The sequence below is a fragment of the Sander vitreus genome, chromosome 15 (assembly GCF_031162955.1).
Source record: "Sander vitreus isolate 19-12246 chromosome 15, sanVit1, whole genome shotgun sequence".
Taxonomy (NCBI): domain Eukaryota; kingdom Metazoa; phylum Chordata; class Actinopteri; order Perciformes; family Percidae; genus Sander; species Sander vitreus.
The window spans coordinates 19,310,504-19,328,231 of NC_135869.1; the positions used below are offsets into that span (position 1 = coordinate 19,310,504).

The 17,728-nt window shown below is 40.5% G+C and overlaps 1 protein-coding gene across 6 annotated transcripts in view; it reads left to right on the top strand.

The window, feature by feature from the left end:
* cyth3b (cytohesin 3b) overlaps nucleotides 1-15,529 on the top strand; it is a 33,561-nt gene extending 18,032 nt beyond the window's left edge. For 4 of the 6 annotated variants that reach the window (XM_078269626.1, XM_078269628.1, XM_078269629.1 and 1 more), the window contains 12 exons: nucleotides 1,136-1,218; nucleotides 1,795-1,859; nucleotides 2,986-3,052; nucleotides 3,217-3,335; nucleotides 3,778-3,858; nucleotides 4,281-4,393; nucleotides 5,595-5,743; nucleotides 6,231-6,342; nucleotides 9,816-9,892; nucleotides 10,756-10,827; nucleotides 10,943-11,097; nucleotides 13,236-15,529. In XM_078269626.1, the coding sequence (XP_078125752.1) occupies nucleotides 1,136-1,218; nucleotides 1,795-1,859; nucleotides 2,986-3,052; nucleotides 3,217-3,335; nucleotides 3,778-3,858; nucleotides 4,281-4,393; nucleotides 5,595-5,743; nucleotides 6,231-6,342; nucleotides 9,816-9,892; nucleotides 10,756-10,827; nucleotides 10,943-11,097; nucleotides 13,236-13,308 (1,166 nt within the window). In that variant the 3' untranslated portion in view covers nucleotides 13,309-15,529. Of the gene's footprint in view, nucleotides 1-1,135; nucleotides 1,219-1,794; nucleotides 1,860-2,985; nucleotides 3,053-3,216; nucleotides 3,336-3,361; nucleotides 3,658-3,777; nucleotides 3,859-4,280; nucleotides 4,394-5,594; nucleotides 5,744-6,230; nucleotides 6,343-9,815; nucleotides 9,893-10,755; nucleotides 10,828-10,942; nucleotides 11,102-13,235 lie in introns of those variants that run through there. The other 2 variants (XM_078269627.1, XM_078269630.1) reach the window with 2 other exon arrangements.
* Nucleotides 15,530-17,728: the final 2,199 nt, after the last annotated feature.

Here is a 17,728-nt window from a genome sequence, read left to right on the forward strand (position 1 = left end):
GACAAATCAGAGATGTTGCTGTTACGCTTAGGATTGTGGGTAATGAAGTACTTATCCAAGACATTGCCAAGAAAAGACATTTATCTCAAAACAAGGTTGGTGCCCCATGAACTTTTGGCGTCTATATGAGCATATATAATCGCTTAGTCATGTTGTAGCTGGTTTTAAGTCTACCATCGACGGTTAAGATTTTATGGCTTATACTCCAATTGTCAACGGAGAAATTGTATTCTTACTTCCGGAGTTGGCTGTGGGCAGGACTGTTAAGGTCTATCTAAAAAAGAAAGTGAATATTGGACTTACATTCACCAGGTAGCCAGAAACATGACTTGACATAGTGATATAATTGCTCCGTAACTGCTGGATGTGTAAATATGCAACTGTTAAATTCCCCATATCATCTTAAAAGGTGATAATATCTTAACGTTGTGTTCACAACTTGTTTTCCGCCTGTCCCAAATGCCTTCGCCCCATCTTTTCTGGCAGCCCTTTGTTCTGAATAAATAATGTCTGACCATTAGAGTAACCAATGTCTTTGAGAAAACATGAGGCCTTTTCCAGTGAACAGAAAGCTGTCTTTGCTTCTGCCAGACCTGTGAGATGATAGAGTAAGCAAAGAAATTCTTACCTATAATATATATGATATAATCATGCTTACTACTTTCCAAAGACAAACCATTCCCAAACAATGTGATAATCTGTCCCAGTAGAAACATTAGTTTCTCAAAGACAGTTTAATGTTTTTCCAAAGCCTGCTCCAGTCACAGTTTTGAAAGGTAGTATGCCCTTACAGCAAAGAGGAGAGTTCAAGAGTTCAACAATAGATTCTGCAGTGGGAAAAATATGCACAGACCAAAGACCTAAATGGTAAATAGATTTAAAAAAAAGAATGAATGTACTGAGTTCACATTTTACAAACATATCTGAGAGTGTATGAACTCCTCTCTGTTAGTGTATTAATTTAGGTCATGAGTAATGTCTTTAGGATGGCTCATTGAACAGGTATGCCCGACTTAATCCCTGTGACTCTGACTGGCTGGTCGGAAGGTGAATTAATTTAATCTATCCTTATAAACCTGCCCCTCCCTCTCTCGCTCACATATGCTCTTTCATTTTCCCCTCTCCCTGTGTTCAGTACCTGAGGACCTGTCTGTGGAGGAAAGAGATGAGCTGTCGAACATACGACGCAGGAAAAAAGAGCTTCTGGATGATATTGAAGTGAGTAACGGCCTAACGATGACGTTTTTACTTGCTCAAGCAGCAGAAAGTTTTCGTAAGTAGGGCTGGGCATTATGATCAAATTGGAAACTAATAGAATGAGTTATTGAAGTATTTATTCATTATTGAGTCTGAAGACTCTTCTGATGTAGTGCTGAACAAAGTGACATATTGGCATTGAACAATAGTTTGTATATGTATTGTGTGTGATTTTGTCTATATATCAGAAAAGTAATCCTATCGAGCACTTCATGTCGCCTCCCAACTGTCCACTAATAAGGGCAGACATGCCCTGTTAGGATGATTTCATTAAGATTGTGTAATATTGATTTTAACCCATAGTTTTAACTATATCACACATCCCCAACTATAAGGAAACCCTAAAAGAAGAATGCTCTTTGCTATGAAATATTATATACCTATCAAATTACCTTGACAGTATTTACTTGTTCATTGAGAGCTGCAGCTGGATCTGTGTTGTCCTCCCCTGTCTATTTTGTTTTTAGAATAAATAAAACTCAAGTTCTAGTTTATGGAATAAGTAAATAAGTCATTTTTCTGTTTTCTTCTCTGCAGCGGCTGAAGTTTGAGATTGCAGAGGTAATGACTGAGATCGAGCAGCTAACCTGTGTAGGGGAGAGGTGAGTTTTATTTTCTTCACTAATTCATTAATTGTTTAAGGGCTGCAAGTAATGATTGTTTTATGATCAATCTGCTGTTAATTTTCCATAAAAAATGATTAGCTGTTTTGTCTGTAAAATGTCAGAAATATTTCCATCATAAATTCCCAGAGCCCAAGATTACATATTCAGATTTCTCGTTGTGTCCAACAAACAGTCCAACCCGAAATATGTTCAGTTTAAAATGATATAAAACAGGGTAAAGCAGAAAATAGTGACATTTAGAAAGCTGGTACCAGCAAATATTTGCCATTTTGATGGCTTCACATTGCTTATTTTGTCTGACAAACAGTCCAAAACCCAAAGAAAATAAATGTACACTGATAAAAAAAAACTGGAAAAATGAACCCATCCTCCTATTTTGATGTGTCAGTTGACTTTTTGATTCATTGACTAATCGTTTCAGGATTAGTTCATTCTTTCGTTTTGCCTCCTCTGCTTTTCAAAGCCATTGAGCCATGTTGTCGCTCCTTCCATGAGTCTCACACCTGTCGGTGTGTGTGTGTGTGTGTGTGTGTGTGTGTGTGTGTGTGTGTGTGTGTGTGTGTTAATCCCCCTTTGTTTGAGGAGTGAAGCGGGACAGTCCCTTGACTCAACATTAGCCAAACAGTCTGTATTTAGAGCCTTTCATTCGATTGGTTGATGAGGTGAAGTGTGTGTGTGTGTGTGTGTGTGTGTGTGTGTGTGTGTGTGTGTGTGTCTCAGGTGCAGCTGGCAAAGGGGCTTGGGCTATTTTGGGCACACAGGAAGCATAGGGATCATGCACAGACACACAAAGGTGGAGATTTCCCTTTGGAGCGCATGCAAAATGTTTTCAGGAAGAGTGACATCCAAATGGCTGCAGGATAGATTAAACTGTTTATGTACAAGTGCTGGACAGGTGATGCTACGTTAGACATGTTTAGCCTATTTCCAGTTATTTCAGGTTAAGCCCACTGTGCACACACTGTGACGGAGTAGTAAATAAACAAAGTCATGTTACGTCCTGGATGGACCCATTCCAAACTTACCTACTGAACAAACACAACATGCAGCCTGGGGACACCCTTAACGTGATGGATTTGTCTGTGTTTTTTTTTTATTGCAGCAAAACCACGCAAAGAAACAAACAGATCGCCATGGGGAGGAAGAAATTCAACATGGACCCTAAAAAGGTCAGGCCTAGTCCTAAACCGATTGTTCAGAATCAATATCACATGATTTGATTGAGCATCTTGAATACAATTTTAAAATATCTCCAAGCCATCTATCAGGGCTATTAAAACAGACCAAAACAGGTAACTGAAGTGTAAAAATGCACTCTTTTTTTTTTTAACAGGGGATCCAGTTTCTTCTTGAGAACGATCTTCTCCAGAACACCCCAGAGGACATCGCACAGTTCCTCTACAAAGGCGAGGGGCTCAACAAAACAGTCATCGGGGACTACTTAGGGGAACGGTGAGCTTTCCAGTTTCCCTCTGTTTTTCTTCCACCTCTCTTTTTCCTCTCCCCATCTCCTTCAGATCTGCACTGCATGTGCTCAGACGAGGGCATAAAGCTCCAGGAAATTGGTGGTCTGGATTTCTGGAGCGGAGCAGCGACGGGAGACGGGGCCAGTAAAATAACTGAGCGGACATGTGGTTCCTATCGAAGGGAAATCAATGGGGATAGGACTGTCAAAACAACAAGGATTCTATCCTGCCTGCAAACACAGTGGCTTTCTGTCTGAAACTAGTGCTGTGACATGGCTGCATTTACTTTCCATGTTGACCCCCAAAACGTATGAAATTGTCACTGTAGTACATTTCCGAAATGAATCCCGTATTAACAGTTTCTTTTGTTTCTATTTGACTGGAAAGAGTGTAAATAGTTAAACATGTGTGACCCTGCTCTCCTTCAGGGATGACTTTAACATCAAGGTCCTCCAGGCATTTGTGGAGCTTCATGAGTTTGCAGACCTCAACCTCGTACAAGCCTTAAGGTGAGTTAACGACCAAATATAGCACTGTGTTAAAGAAATGCCTCTGCACTGGAATTATTAAAAAAGAATGGGATGATGGTGTTTTTTTATGCAGTGCTAATGTTGGTCATAACACCGGATTAGGCTGCATTCACGAAAGATTAATGAAAAACAAACATCTGAGACATATAGTAGGGTTTGTAGTTTAGATTGAATATCCAACCTTTTCCCCCTTTAATTTTTGACAGGACAGCTAGGTGAGAAAGGGGGGGAAGACATGCAGGAAATTGTCACAGGTCGGACTCGAACCCTGGACCTCTGCGTCGAGGCATAAACCTCTTAGTATATGTGCACTTGCTCTACCACTCAGCCAACCCGGCCACAACCGCTGCAATATTTTATGATCTGTCATTCATTTTCTCTCTCTGTTCCTGATGTTGTAGGCAGTTTCTGTGGAGCTTCAGACTTCCTGGCGAAGCCCAGAAGATTGATCGTATGATGGAGGCGTTTGCCTCCAGGTACTGCCAATGCAATCCCGGTGTCTTCCAGTCCACAGGTACCACACACACACACACACACACACACACACACACACACACACACACACACACACACACACACACACACACACACACACACACACACACACACACTGCAGCAGACTTATGAGTCAGACTCAGCTAGACAGTCCATAGATAATATGGGCCAGCCAGACCACCTCAGCCTCAGATAAATGTCTGTCTTCCCCCAGCAGACATCTAGCATGTGGCAATGACCATGGAGATTTTTCCTAAAATGCTGGAGACACTTTCTGACTACATAGATATCTGCTTTCAGAGAATCATAACTTGACTGGAGCAACAGTCTGTTTCCTTTGCCGTTTTCCACCGTAGTTAGCAGCTTCCTCACCAATTGCAGTGTGTTCACTATTGGTGTCTTCAGCAGTGATAATGAAATCGATCATCGGTCAATGGTCATTAGTGCAATCTCAGCCTGTCGCACATCGTCTTATGCTCCTGTGTTAATCAAGCGAGTGCTGAGGAGGACACAGGTGACAGCTCAGGTCATGAATATTAATGTGGTGCAATGGTGACACACCCAGACTTAGTTATGGGTCATCTCTCAGGACTGGTGCGCTCAGGGTCGTAAATTACAATGCAGGGGATGTTGACTGGGGCAGTTAGTGTGTGGATGGATGAGGTGGAGGATGGCTAGCAGGAGTTATGATGTGGATTTGTGTGTGTGTGTGTGTGTGTGTGTGTGTGTGTGTGTGTGTGTTCATGACTGCAGCCCTCCAAAGCCGCCTGTGTGTCCCAGAATATGGGGCTCTTTGTTGATTAAACTCTCATTTTTATTAGACTGAGTCCTACATTTTTGTGAGAAAATCTGTTGATGGATTGCTGATCACAAATCATTTGTGCTGTCATTTCAATAGCATTATAATAAATGAGTGAAATACCTTCCACTGTACAGCCCACTGATACACTTTTAATAAGAGCTAAGTTTGAGTTTCGCAATAGAATTTGAGGAAGAAAATGTTTGGAATTTAAATATAAGTGAAGGATCTCTTTGTATTACAATATCAATAATTTAGTTTATATACTTTATACTTAGTGACAAAAAATCAATCATTTTAATAATGTCCACACTAATCCATACATTTCGAAAAGTTTTTCTACACACACAGAGAGATGTGGGATTGTGCTATATTTTATGTTTCCCCGTAACAAACATTGTATAATGAATTACCTCCACAGACACCTGCTATGTCCTATCATTTGCCATCATTATGCTGAACACAAGCCTGCACAATCCCAACGTCAGAGACAAGCCCCCCGTGGAGCGCTTTATCTCCATGAACAGAGGGATCAATGAGGGGGGAGACCTCCCAGAGGAGCTACTCAGGGTGAGAGCTATGACTTTATTAGTTTGTTAGGTATGACAAATGTATCCAATGTAGTGTGCACAGAAGAAGAAACCTAAAGGAATTTCTCCAGTCACGCATCACTAATTGAGATGTTGTAGCTCAGCAGAATTAGATCTTCCCCCTCAGGTACTGATTCTAATGATCTTGTGTAATACTTCAAAGAAAAACACAAAAAAGGAAGTTAATCTACCCACACACTGTAGGCTGACTTTTTTTTACCAAAGTGCCCTTGGCTTCCTTTACGTAAGTAAAAAAAGACACTTTGTTGCAGCTCCCTGAGTCATTGAGGTATGAATCAATGTCTCTCACTTTCTGACACCGAAATAGAATCTGTCAATGTCTTGTTTAATGCACCGATAATCTGAAGGCTGGGTTGAGTGTTTGGAGACGGGGGTGTCTAGAAGTGTTAATGTGAACATTTCTGTTCCATAATCTTCCTCTCTTTTTGGTTTCTTTCTCCGTTCAGAATCTATATGACAGCATCAAGAGCGAACCCTTTAAGATCCCAGAGGATGATGGGAATGACCTGACGCACACGTTCTTCAACCCAGACAGAGAGGGCTGGCTGCTTAAATTAGGTTTGTGTGTGTGTGTGTGTGTGTGTGTGTGTGTGTGTGTGTGTGTGTGTGTGTGTGTGTGTGTGTGTGTGTGTGTGTGTGTGTGTGTGTGTGTGTGTGTGTGTGTGTGTGTGTGTGTGTGTCTCTCTCTGCACATCCCCCCTGCATGCAAGACATCCTGAATGATTTGATTACTCTCCTACTCATCCTCACTACAACTACGGCTTTATTCTAACAGTCGAGAGAGACTTTTAGGACAGAGTGAGGTCAATATCACTCATGCTCTCTCACTTGATGAGGTAATGTATCATGTTTTAGACTCCGTGAACTGGAACAGATCATCACTGGTAACATTTTGTGTAGCAGATAAAGGTGAGATTCATACATTTACCTGATTAATATGTTGGAACAAATGCTGAAAAATGCTATTAAACTTTCATCTTAAAGTCGAGATGCATATGTGCGTGTGCAGAGTTATGTCACATGAAGCCAGATATTATGCAAACACGCTCTTTTTGTCACATTTATAAAGCTGTTTATATGTGTGGCTCTTTCTTATAAAGCCACAAAATGGATGTTGGGACACCATTAATCACCTCTTTGCGTATCAATACCTGCTCCACCAGTCTGTAGACCTGTCGATGAAAAGAGCAGCCGTCATTACACATGGCAACTGTGCATGGCTGTGGCTCTTTACAGCACCAATATGATAAAATATATTAAACTGTAAACAATCTTTCTATCATCATCAAATATCGCAAAGGTTCACAATAAATGTTCAAATGAGAAAAACATACAAAAATAAACTCATGTTGCCAATGTAAGTAAAAATAATAACATTGATCAAAGTAGTTAATTGAAAGTAAGTGTATAAATGATCTCATCGTAGACAAGAAAGTTATTATTATTAGATTCTGCCCCCTAACTTCGTAGGAGCTTAGTTACTGTATACATGGTATGTTGGTTTACTTTGATTTCTGAAGTTTATATTGTGTACTTGAGCTGTACACTACACTGTGGTAAATGATATCTTAATAAATATATATATATATATATATATAGGACAGCTGCAGAATTTACAACATATCTAGAACAGTTATTATTGTATTATTATTTACTTAAGTATTATTTTTAATATTTATGTGTAACCTTTAAGTTGCTTATTTTTGTCCCCTTGCCTCAGAGTCATTTTAGTCCCTACCTGCCATTGTTTTAAAGTGACAGATATGAGTGTAACAGTAACACAGAGTAGAGAGTCTAATGTGAATCTAGAAGAAAGAGTGATGTTGGGTGTTTTACTGTTTTTGCCATAATTAAAAAAGATGTATCCATGAGGAACTGTAGCCCGAACACTACCCATCAACAAAACAGGGTTACATACGTTTAATTTCCACCTCGCTTTATGTGTATGTATGCATAACGTGTGCACATTCTCACCACACACATCAGTTCTTATAAAAAATATTGGATAATGGGATTGGATGTGGTTGTATGCTTTCCTAATGAGGTAATAATTTATGCTCTTATTTCTATTTTCTTATTTTGCTTTCTCGTTCCTGTCTGTTTACACATAGTTTTGATTTGGACCTTGCTCCTTTGCTCTGCAGTTCACACTACATTAAAGACATTAACCTATTTTCAGCACTTTTAATTGTTGTTAGAGGTTGATTTATTACAACATAAAACTTGAATAGCCTGGATACTGTTTGTCAAAAGTTAAAGGGCAAACACACTGCTGGTGATCAGTTTTATTACTATGTTCACACACACATTCCTCTCCCTCTGTGTAACGTCTCTTTAGTCTCATCAAACTAGTGAGTATGAATGCAAATAGCCCCAATGTGGCTCACAGACCTAACGTGATTATATTCTAGTGCTATTCCTCCCTGGAGCCATTTCCCACACCAGTTCTTGCTATATTTCTAAATTAACGCTCTAAAAATAAACCCTGGAGGATGTAAAGGAATAAATGCCTTAGCAAATCTCTCTACACAGAGCGGAAATGTGGCCAAGCTTATTCAATAGCCAGAGTCTATTGAAATGTAAGGAAACTTTACAAAAGAGCTTTTGTAATTATGTGTGGCCCATATAGGGTCATGTGGGGCGCCACAAAAACAGGATGGAAATGCTGCAGTAAGAAGCGTTGTGACCGTAAGGGATGGTTAGTATTGAGAGGAACTAATCAGGAATATTAGGTGAAAGCACACACACAGGAAATGATTATAAAGTGCTTGTGTTCAAGTGCATGTCTTCATTCATGTTTTGTGCAAGTGTGTGTGAGCTTAGGTTTGCATTCGTAGATCTTTCTCATAGCCTGCATGCACACATCGTACGTGTCTCCACAGAGCTTCCTCAGTGTCAGCAAGTGGTGTTTTCTTCCAACACTGCAGTCACTGCCAGAGGCTGAATTCCGATTCAAATGTGTTGGACGTTTGCACTCGTAGTTTGCACAAGTTAACATTGGAGATGGTGAACTTGCTCTGGGGTTTAGTGTGTGTGTGTGTGTGTGTGTGTGTGTGTGTGTGTGTGTGTGTGTGTGTGTGTGTGTGTGTGTGTGTGTGTGTGTGTGTGTGTGTGTGTGTGTGTGTGTGTGTGTTTTTGTGCTTACATGTCTACATGTGCGTTCATTCAAGGGTACTTTAGGTGCCACGTTGGGTTCTTATCAAGTGCTGTTTGCTCCCCTCTCCCGAGAGCCAATGAGGTTTTATCCTGTTGCCTTTTAAAAATGAATAAGTAAAGTCAGCAATAATTTATCAGTTGTGTGAGTCATCATTTAACAAAGTTCAAAGTTAGCAGAGATAGTGGTGGTTGATTGTAATCACATACTATTCAGTTTTCTTCCAACTGGCTTGCTTGCATATTTTAGTGAAGTGAACTTTCTCTCTATTGCAGGTTTACTTTTGAACATCCAACCACAGCAGCATTAATCTGGAACACTGAGTTTAAAACATAGAGAAAAAACATGTCAAAAAGCCTAAAAACAAAAGAGGCATACCATAACATGCAATAAACTGTCAATATCAAACCTTCCTTTACATGAAGGTTTAGACATGTAGTAGAAAACTACATAAACTGTCGTACACTTTAGATCAGACAAATGTACTAATTGACTTTTCAATGGCATGTACTGCTTATTGAGTCAATTAAGTATTAATGTGTGTCTAATTGCCTCATGACATGATCATGTGGGTAATGACAAGCAGCCTTTCTTACACAGGAAATTGAATTACAGCAGTGACCTGAAAAACACAAACATGTAGAAGCAGTAATTTAAAATGCATTGTTTGGTCTTTTTTATGATTTATAACAAGTCTGGAAGTCAGAGTTAGCAACAAATATCCATACAATACTACTTTATAATATCTATAAAATTGGATGTGGGTCAGCTTCATTAGCGATTGTCACATCCGGGCTCTTTTTTCCTGATGGGAGACAGCCGGTCTGTCACTGTGGCCTTTGTGTGACTTCCTGTCTCCTCTTCCTCTTCCTGTCAGGGGGCCGAGTGAAAACCTGGAAGAGAAGGTGGTTCATCCTGACTGACAACTGCCTCTACTACTTTGAATACACAACAGTGAGTGTCACACTAAGATGATGTTTTGATCAGTGAAGTGCTTCTTTGCAAGCATATGTGCTGGTTTCTGTGTGTTTTCACACGTCTACAGAATTTGGGGGAGCCATAACAAATTCTGGGATTATAATGAATAGGGGGAAAAATATGGAGTAGATCAACATACGGAAATTCAACATATCAGTATCCTGTAATTTTTACTCGTGGCTGCTGTTTAACAAATGCTTATTGGTCATCAGTTGTCAAGATTTATGTTCTAGCACATTGGCACTTGTTAAAGGTTACTCCAAACAGGCTTGGGTCGGCCCTGTTTGGCAACAAAGAGTGTTTATTCATCAGTATTTCTTTCTTTATGACTCCTAGTGTCCATGTGTGTTTGACTATTTGTCAATTTTTGTAAGAATAAGCTTATGTGTGCTTGGTTGAAGATGTTTATCATTGCCTCTATGTCCCTGCTAGATGCTACATCAGCACTGTCCTCTCTCTACCCTGGTATTATTCTTCAGGGCACTATCATTATGTCGCGTCCTCTGGTCTGACTGCTCCACACACATTATCTGCTCGGTTAAAGAGCAGCAAGGATGAGAGGAGGGGGACAAGGTTGATTTCCATGCTAGCAAAATATATCACATAGGATTGTATCCTCTTATCCCTACCTCACTCCTCTACTCTCCTCTTTCATTTTTCTTTCTGTCAGTTTATTCCCACCTCGTCTTCATTTTATATGATTCTTAAATGCACCTCTTGCTTCGTCTTGCCTCTTTATATCGTTTGTTGTTTGCTTGCTTCTTACTTTGCCGTCAATTGCACTTTCTCTTTGTATTCACTTGGTTGTTTTTCTCCATCCTCTCATGTTTCTCCTTTAGGACAAGGAGCCTCGTGGGATCATCCCGCTGGAGAATCTCAGCATCAGGGAGGTGGAGGAGCCCAGGAAACCAGTGAGTGTTACCTCATTAGAGACCCTTAGAATCTTTTCTCTTCTGTTACCGTGTTTATTGGATGTTTAAATTGTAAGTACATGTCTTGATGCCCTGCTCTTTGTCCGTTCTCCAGAACTGTTTTGAGCTCTATAACCCCAATCACAAGGGCCAGGTGATCAAAGCCTGCAAGACAGAGGCAGACGGGCGGGTTGTTGAGGGTAACCACGTTGTGTACAGGATATCAGCGCCCACGCCGGAAGAGAAAGAGGAGTGGATTAAATCCATCAAGTAAGACTCCTCACAAGCACAATTAAAGCAATAGTTTGACATTTGGGGAAATAGTTTTTTTGCTGAGAGGGTTTATTCATCTGAACTCTCCACATTAGTAGTAACAGTAAATCCCCTTGTAAAACCCCAACTTGTTTTTATACTTCACTGTTGTACAGATTAAACAATAAAGATATAACGTGTTAAAAGAGAGCTTTAGAGGTGCTGGTAAGCAGATTTTGTTACCTTTGGACAGAGCTAGCAGTTTCCATCTGTTTCCACTCCTTATGCTAAGCTAAGCTATCCTGCTGCTGGCTGTATCTTCATATTTACTGTACGGACATGAGGGTATCAATCTGTTCATCTCATACTCGGTTAAGAAGCAAAAAAGCATGGGGTGCCTGGACAGCTCACCTGGTTGAGTCCTTGAAGCAGCGGCCGCAGATTCAATTATGACCGGCGGCCCTTTGCTGCATGTCATTCCCCCTGTCTCTCCCCTTTCACATCTTCAGCTGTCCTATATAATAAAGGCCTAAAATTCCCCAAAGATAATCTTAAAAAAGAAGCAAAAAAGCGGTTTTCTCAAAATGTCTAAAGCACCAGGTAGGTGGTTGACTTCATGAGCTGATTACAGTGACCAAGCTGCTACTCAATAAAGGTTATCATACAAAACTATTAGCTAGTACAGACATACACTACACTCTAGTCTGGCCCTTTGACTGTAAGAAAAATGCTGACGAAAAAGAGACCTAGGAAAGATACTTATATGGGTCATTGTTTTGCAGAGTATGTCATTACAATATTTGATTTAAATGGTAAAACAGACAACCAAAGTGTGGTTTAGCCCAAACATACTGTACCTCTCAGTAATAATAATAACCTTGCTGTCAGTGACCCAAATGTTGCTCTGTAATCGCCTGCATAGAAGATGGTGCAATGTCAAAGAGAGTTGGCTCAGCAGAACAGAACACTAGTATACTGTAATGTAGTGCAATCCTCGCCCCCCCCCCCCCCTCCATACTCTCAAAGAGTATTCACTGGGGAAATGATGGGGGATTAGTCACTGCTTATAGCAGCCCAAGGGTGAGCCAGCAAACCCAGTAAACCTATCCAGGAGAGGCAGCTCCAAACTGGGCTGACGTACTCACAGCCACGGCAGCTAACAAGCTGCAGCTTGTGCTTCACCAGAGGGGGTCCAAGAGGACTCGGGGTCTGGGGAGATAAAAGGCGTTTTATGGAAATTATGATTTTCCCCTCTTCTAAAGTAGAGATGCTCACAGAGGCAACGCTGGATCTGCTTCTCTTGAGTCACAAACACACAGACCCAGATGATGGGGGACCAACTGGGTCAATGGAGAAAGTGGGCTATGCTATGTGTTGTACTGTATGTTTTTTTTATATTTCCAGTTCCATCAAATATATTAGGTTGTTTACATATTTTTAAGGACAGAAATGGAGGAAACGTTATTTCGTATGAGTCACGGCAGCCTTTCTTGGATTTGATCACTTTTACAGTGGAGATTTTCATGAAATTGGGTTTTGCAAAATGACAATAGAGCAGTTTGAAAGAGCAGGCTAGTCATCACATACAGATAATACAGATTAATACTTATTCTTCAGTGCGTAGCGTTGTAAAGGGAATCAGAGATATCCGCAGTGGGGGGTTGAGCCTCTTCTTGCTTAGTGCTGGTGCTAACACGATTTAGCAGCCGTGAAACTGGGCTCCTCGGTAGAGCCCAAATAGCTTCCTGACTCACATACTCTCATTGTAGGCTGCCTTTCCATCTCTCTTAGAAAAACACGGGGAGCAGGAGAAAAGTCAGTAATCTGGAGCACCTTTGTTCGCCCTCCTTCAGACCTATAAACCTGCAGAATAGTGGGAGGGAGAGTGTGCTTGTGTGTTTTACTACGAGTTCTGGAGGAGGTTCCAGCAAACCGGAGTACTAAGAAAAAACTTGGGAGGGGGGGGGGGGCTTTTTCAGAAACCATGGAAACCAAACTAGGTCACTGCACAAACATTTTTTCATTTTTTTGATCTAGTTAAGGCAGGGGTTTGTATAAATGTGCCTACATTTCCATATCAAAGATGCTTGAGACCCTCTTCTCATGTGGTCTTATTATTTATTTCATCGCTGTCCTTTGATTGGCCTTTTCTCCAGGGCCAGCATTAGCAGAGACCCCTTCTACGACATGCTGGCCACCAGGAAGAGACGCATCGCCAACAAGAAGTGAAGAGGGACAATCTTCTCAACCTCCAGCTCCTCCATCTTTCTCTCCTTCAGTTCATGAACACATAAACCACACACACTGCGAAGCTGGTACACCACAGAAAAGTCCTTCAACCCCAGAAAAGACTTTGACTATGAAAAAAAAAGTTTCGCCCCTGGACTGTCTACAAGTCATCTACACTTGCTGGGGAGACATCACACACTACTGAGGGGACAGCAGACCTCCAGCTAACAGATATGTGGACTCTTGCATTGAGCAGCATATAAACAACCAAGTCAGTTTGTTTCTCATCCATCTCATGGACACCCCCATACCTCCCCCTCTCATGGTCATAACATGTTTCTAGGCCTCCCTAATGCACAACTGCCATGTTTCAGGTGCACATGCATGCATGTGGGTTATTATAGACCAATATGTTTGTTTGTGTGTGCATGTGTGTGTGCGCGTGTGTGTGTGTGTGTGTGTGTGTGTGTGTGTGTGTGTGTGTGTGTGTTTGTATGCAGCAGTGTGCATGCTATCAATGCACACAGGATCTACAGTATGTGTGCATACAAGCATTCCCTCCATTGTGCTTTATGAAAGGTCATTGTAATTCAAAGTAGAGTTTAGATGTATTGTCGACTACATGGGGAACGATACGCAAGAGTGAATTAAGACATTTGGAGGATGAAAGGTGGGAAGAGGAGACAGATGAACACATTTGGGAGGTGGTGGGTACGTCAGTGCAGCATAACCTCACTTGGACCATGTGGTCTTCTCACTCTGGTGCTGATTCTTCTCTGCAGGTGCCATGGCTGAAGCCTTGCTCAGAGTAACAGAAAATCAGAAAACAGCGCTGGCTTACATTTAGGTTCCTAACAAAGAATTACAGTCTTGAGTCAGCTGGGCTGATTTAATTTATTTGTGTGGAGCAGAGAATTTTGAAATGTGCATACTTTTTTATTTTAGTTGACTAGAAAAGGAGCTTTTGAAGCTTGAAATAAAAACTTTCTTTTTGGACGTAAAGTTGCTATCCTTAAGATGTCAGTCCTGGTTAATTTGGCAACACAACCGTGATTAATGGTGGTAACTGCAAGTGTGCTGTTTAATACTACAGCAAGCACTCCTTAAGCAGCCACTTTGTCAAAAATGCAACACAACAGCAACTTTTGTATCCTTTTACAGTACAATCAAACAAAATGAAGTTAGTCAATATTAATTGCTAATGTAATGTGACTGCCTGTCACCTGTAGCTAACAGTTCACGGTGGCTGATCCTTCTTGTTTGTACTCTCTTCTAAAAATAAAAAATGATCCACTGATGAAAAAAATGCCCCAAATACACAGAAAAGTTTCAATTTCATGAAAACCTTAAGGATTTTAACTTTAAAAATGGTCTGCTGGGTAGGTTTTATTTATGGCTGTGCAATGGCCCAATAGGGTACCAGTCCGATTAAGCTTTTTTTCTTCTCTTGTCTATGGCCTAGGTCAGTGAAGGTCGATGTATTGTTGTGATCCTGTTTGCGTTTGGTTTGTAATCCTAAACAGTCTTGCTTGCTTTTGTGTTCTTCTCTGAAAGTATATAAGTATAACCAACCAACTTATCATTTTTGTATTTATTTTCATTTGTGAAATGGTTTAATACTACCTGTACATGTTATACAATGTATGCTTAAGTTATGTATGTACATATAATGTATAGGTTTTCTGGTCTCTTTGTTGTAGTATGCACACTCTGTGTAACATGCTTGAGCCTACAGGCAGACGTTTGCATCAACTGAAGTTTGGGGTCTTCTTTACAAAAGCCTTAAACATAATCATAAGTAAACATATGAGGGTAAGGAGGAGGAGGAGGAGGAGGAGGAGGATGATGATGATGATGATACTGGTCAATAACTGTACCGATGCTCTTTAAATAAGCCATGACAAGTGAGAAAGATGGTTGTATTAATGATGATGATAAAGATTATAGTGAAAATGTTTGTTGTTAATGATGATGATTATAGTGGTGTAATATCAGTGTGATGATGATGATGATGATACTATCATTAATGATGATGTCAAAAACTATAAACGGCAGTAGTTTTCTATGTGATTGTAAAATAAAATTTAAGCCTTGTGGTCAGGGCAGAATATTATCTTTTACTGCCCTGTGTGGGCTTATAATTACATTAACTTTTTTATTCTCTGTAAAAGCGGTCACGTTGTACATTACGTGTATCTATATAAAGTATACATAAAGCATACAGCAGATGTATGGTGTATTTATTATTGATGTATGTCTTGACCTACTTATTTGCATAAGTCATGAGCTGTCGTTAATAAATTATACAGATATTTTTCGCGAGGTGACGAGCTCTGAATGTATAACATGTCATCCTCCATCATGCAGCGCAACAGTGTGGGATTAAACCTGGTAGAATAGCAGGTGAATTAACAGGAAAGGTAAATCAAAAAATGTTGCGACCCTGAGAGAAATCTGAGTGGGAGAGAAGATATGGAATATGACTAGGGAGAGAGCATCCTCTACTGGTTTTCCTTTTTCATTTTCAAGTCATAGTCAATAATGAGTTGCGGAAGAGGTATTCAGATCCTTTACTTGAGCAAAGGTGATAATACCATAATGTAAAAGTACTCCACTACAAGTAAAAATCCTGCATTCAAAACCTTGCTTAACTATGACTTCAGCAGGAAACCTAAAATAGAGTTTACACATTTACGACAATGCCAACAAAAACTGAACATTAGCACCGAACTTAACATTTAGCATCGTAAAGATAGATGTTATGGCCTGACTGTTCTATTGGATTGCATTAGATTGTTCAGGTGTACCTAATAAAGTGACCACTGAGTGTATTTAGCTTGTGTCAAAAGGCAAAAAACAGAGATATCTGCTTTTGCAAATGAACCCTTCCTGTCTAAAACCAAATGATTAGATCCATCAAAAGTTAAAAGCTAGTTTCCACAAAAAGTCACCACTCAGATTTCTCACTGTCAGTGTCAGCCTGTTCTCATGAACCATACGTTCGAAAAGCTACAAAAAGATAAGTACTGTAATTCGTATGATTTACACGTCTTTTTTGCTGTGTGCACCACATTCAATGCTGCTGTATAAGAACGCGGCTGGCCAAGTAGGGAGGTCGTCGGGGAGGATGGGTGGGCGACTGGGTGTTAACATGTAGTGGAGTTCGCTTACCGGGAAAAAAAACAGACTTTCACCCAGGAAATGCGTGTTCCTTGGGAGTGTTTTAACACAAACCACGATCATTTCCTAAACTTAAAGGTGCTCTAAGCGATGTTGGGTGACGGCACTTCTCGTTGACGTTCAAAGTATTTTCAAACAAAACTGAGGCTAGCTCGCCCCTCCCTCCTCCTCATCCCGTCCCCTCCCTTCCGTGCTTCTGCGCACTAACCCCCCACCCCCAAATCCAATGTTTTTGTTGCCGTTTGTGGAGCCTGGGCTGTCTACAGAGACCGTGTTTTTTTACAGTGTGTTCAGGGGACAGGCAGCGAGGAGATGTTTGCTGTATGTGACAAAAAATTTTGTAGCCTAAGAAATGTGTGAGAGCAGCTTTAACTAGTCGTTTTGATGCCTAAACTTAACTTTCGTCGCCACGTAACATTCACTTTTTCTTGCCTAAACTTAACTGTAATCTCCACCGAAGTGATTGCCAGCTCTGCGGCTTTTCTCCGGTACTTAGCAAGACGATTGTGATTGATTTAAAGAAATGCCAATAAACCAGAGCACGTTTTCCTCCCATCCCCGAATGCTATGTGGAGTAGCCAGACTCTCCTCCAGCTCGCTTTGGAGGAGGGTCTGGCAAAGCGAGACTACACATACAGTAACTTTCACATCTTGTATGAGCTGTCTGTTGTCCCTCTCTGATGTTTGCCTGTGCCACATTCGGGAACTGTTGTACCTGTATGTAAAACTCGGTTTCACCTCTGAGGGGATCATGAAAATTTCCCAAGTTATACTGTAAATTTGAGGATGGACGTGTAACCTTTAATCAGTTTAGATTACTGAAATTTACAAAGCATTTATATTTGAAAGGATGTGACAATTGACAACATACATTTGCATGTGAGGATTTATACAATGAGGTTTTAATAGACACGTCTGACATTATTTGTGTATGAAAAATAAGCAGTAAAATCCATTTACTGGATCAACAGAAGACATAAAAGTACTTTTAAAAACATAAATTTGAATGTATGTCACACGTTTAAGGGAATCAAGATTTTTATTTGACAATTGTGCCAAGAAACTGCAAAACAAACTGTGCACTGCCCTCCAGTGGATAAATGTAGAATCACTGTGAGAGGACATTTTTACAGATGACTCCTGCACACTGTACCAAACATGTTTTATGGTAAAGCAGTGCTACCACAACACCGACACTTGGAAAAACAGCACCTAATTTGCAGCATCATCTTTACATCAA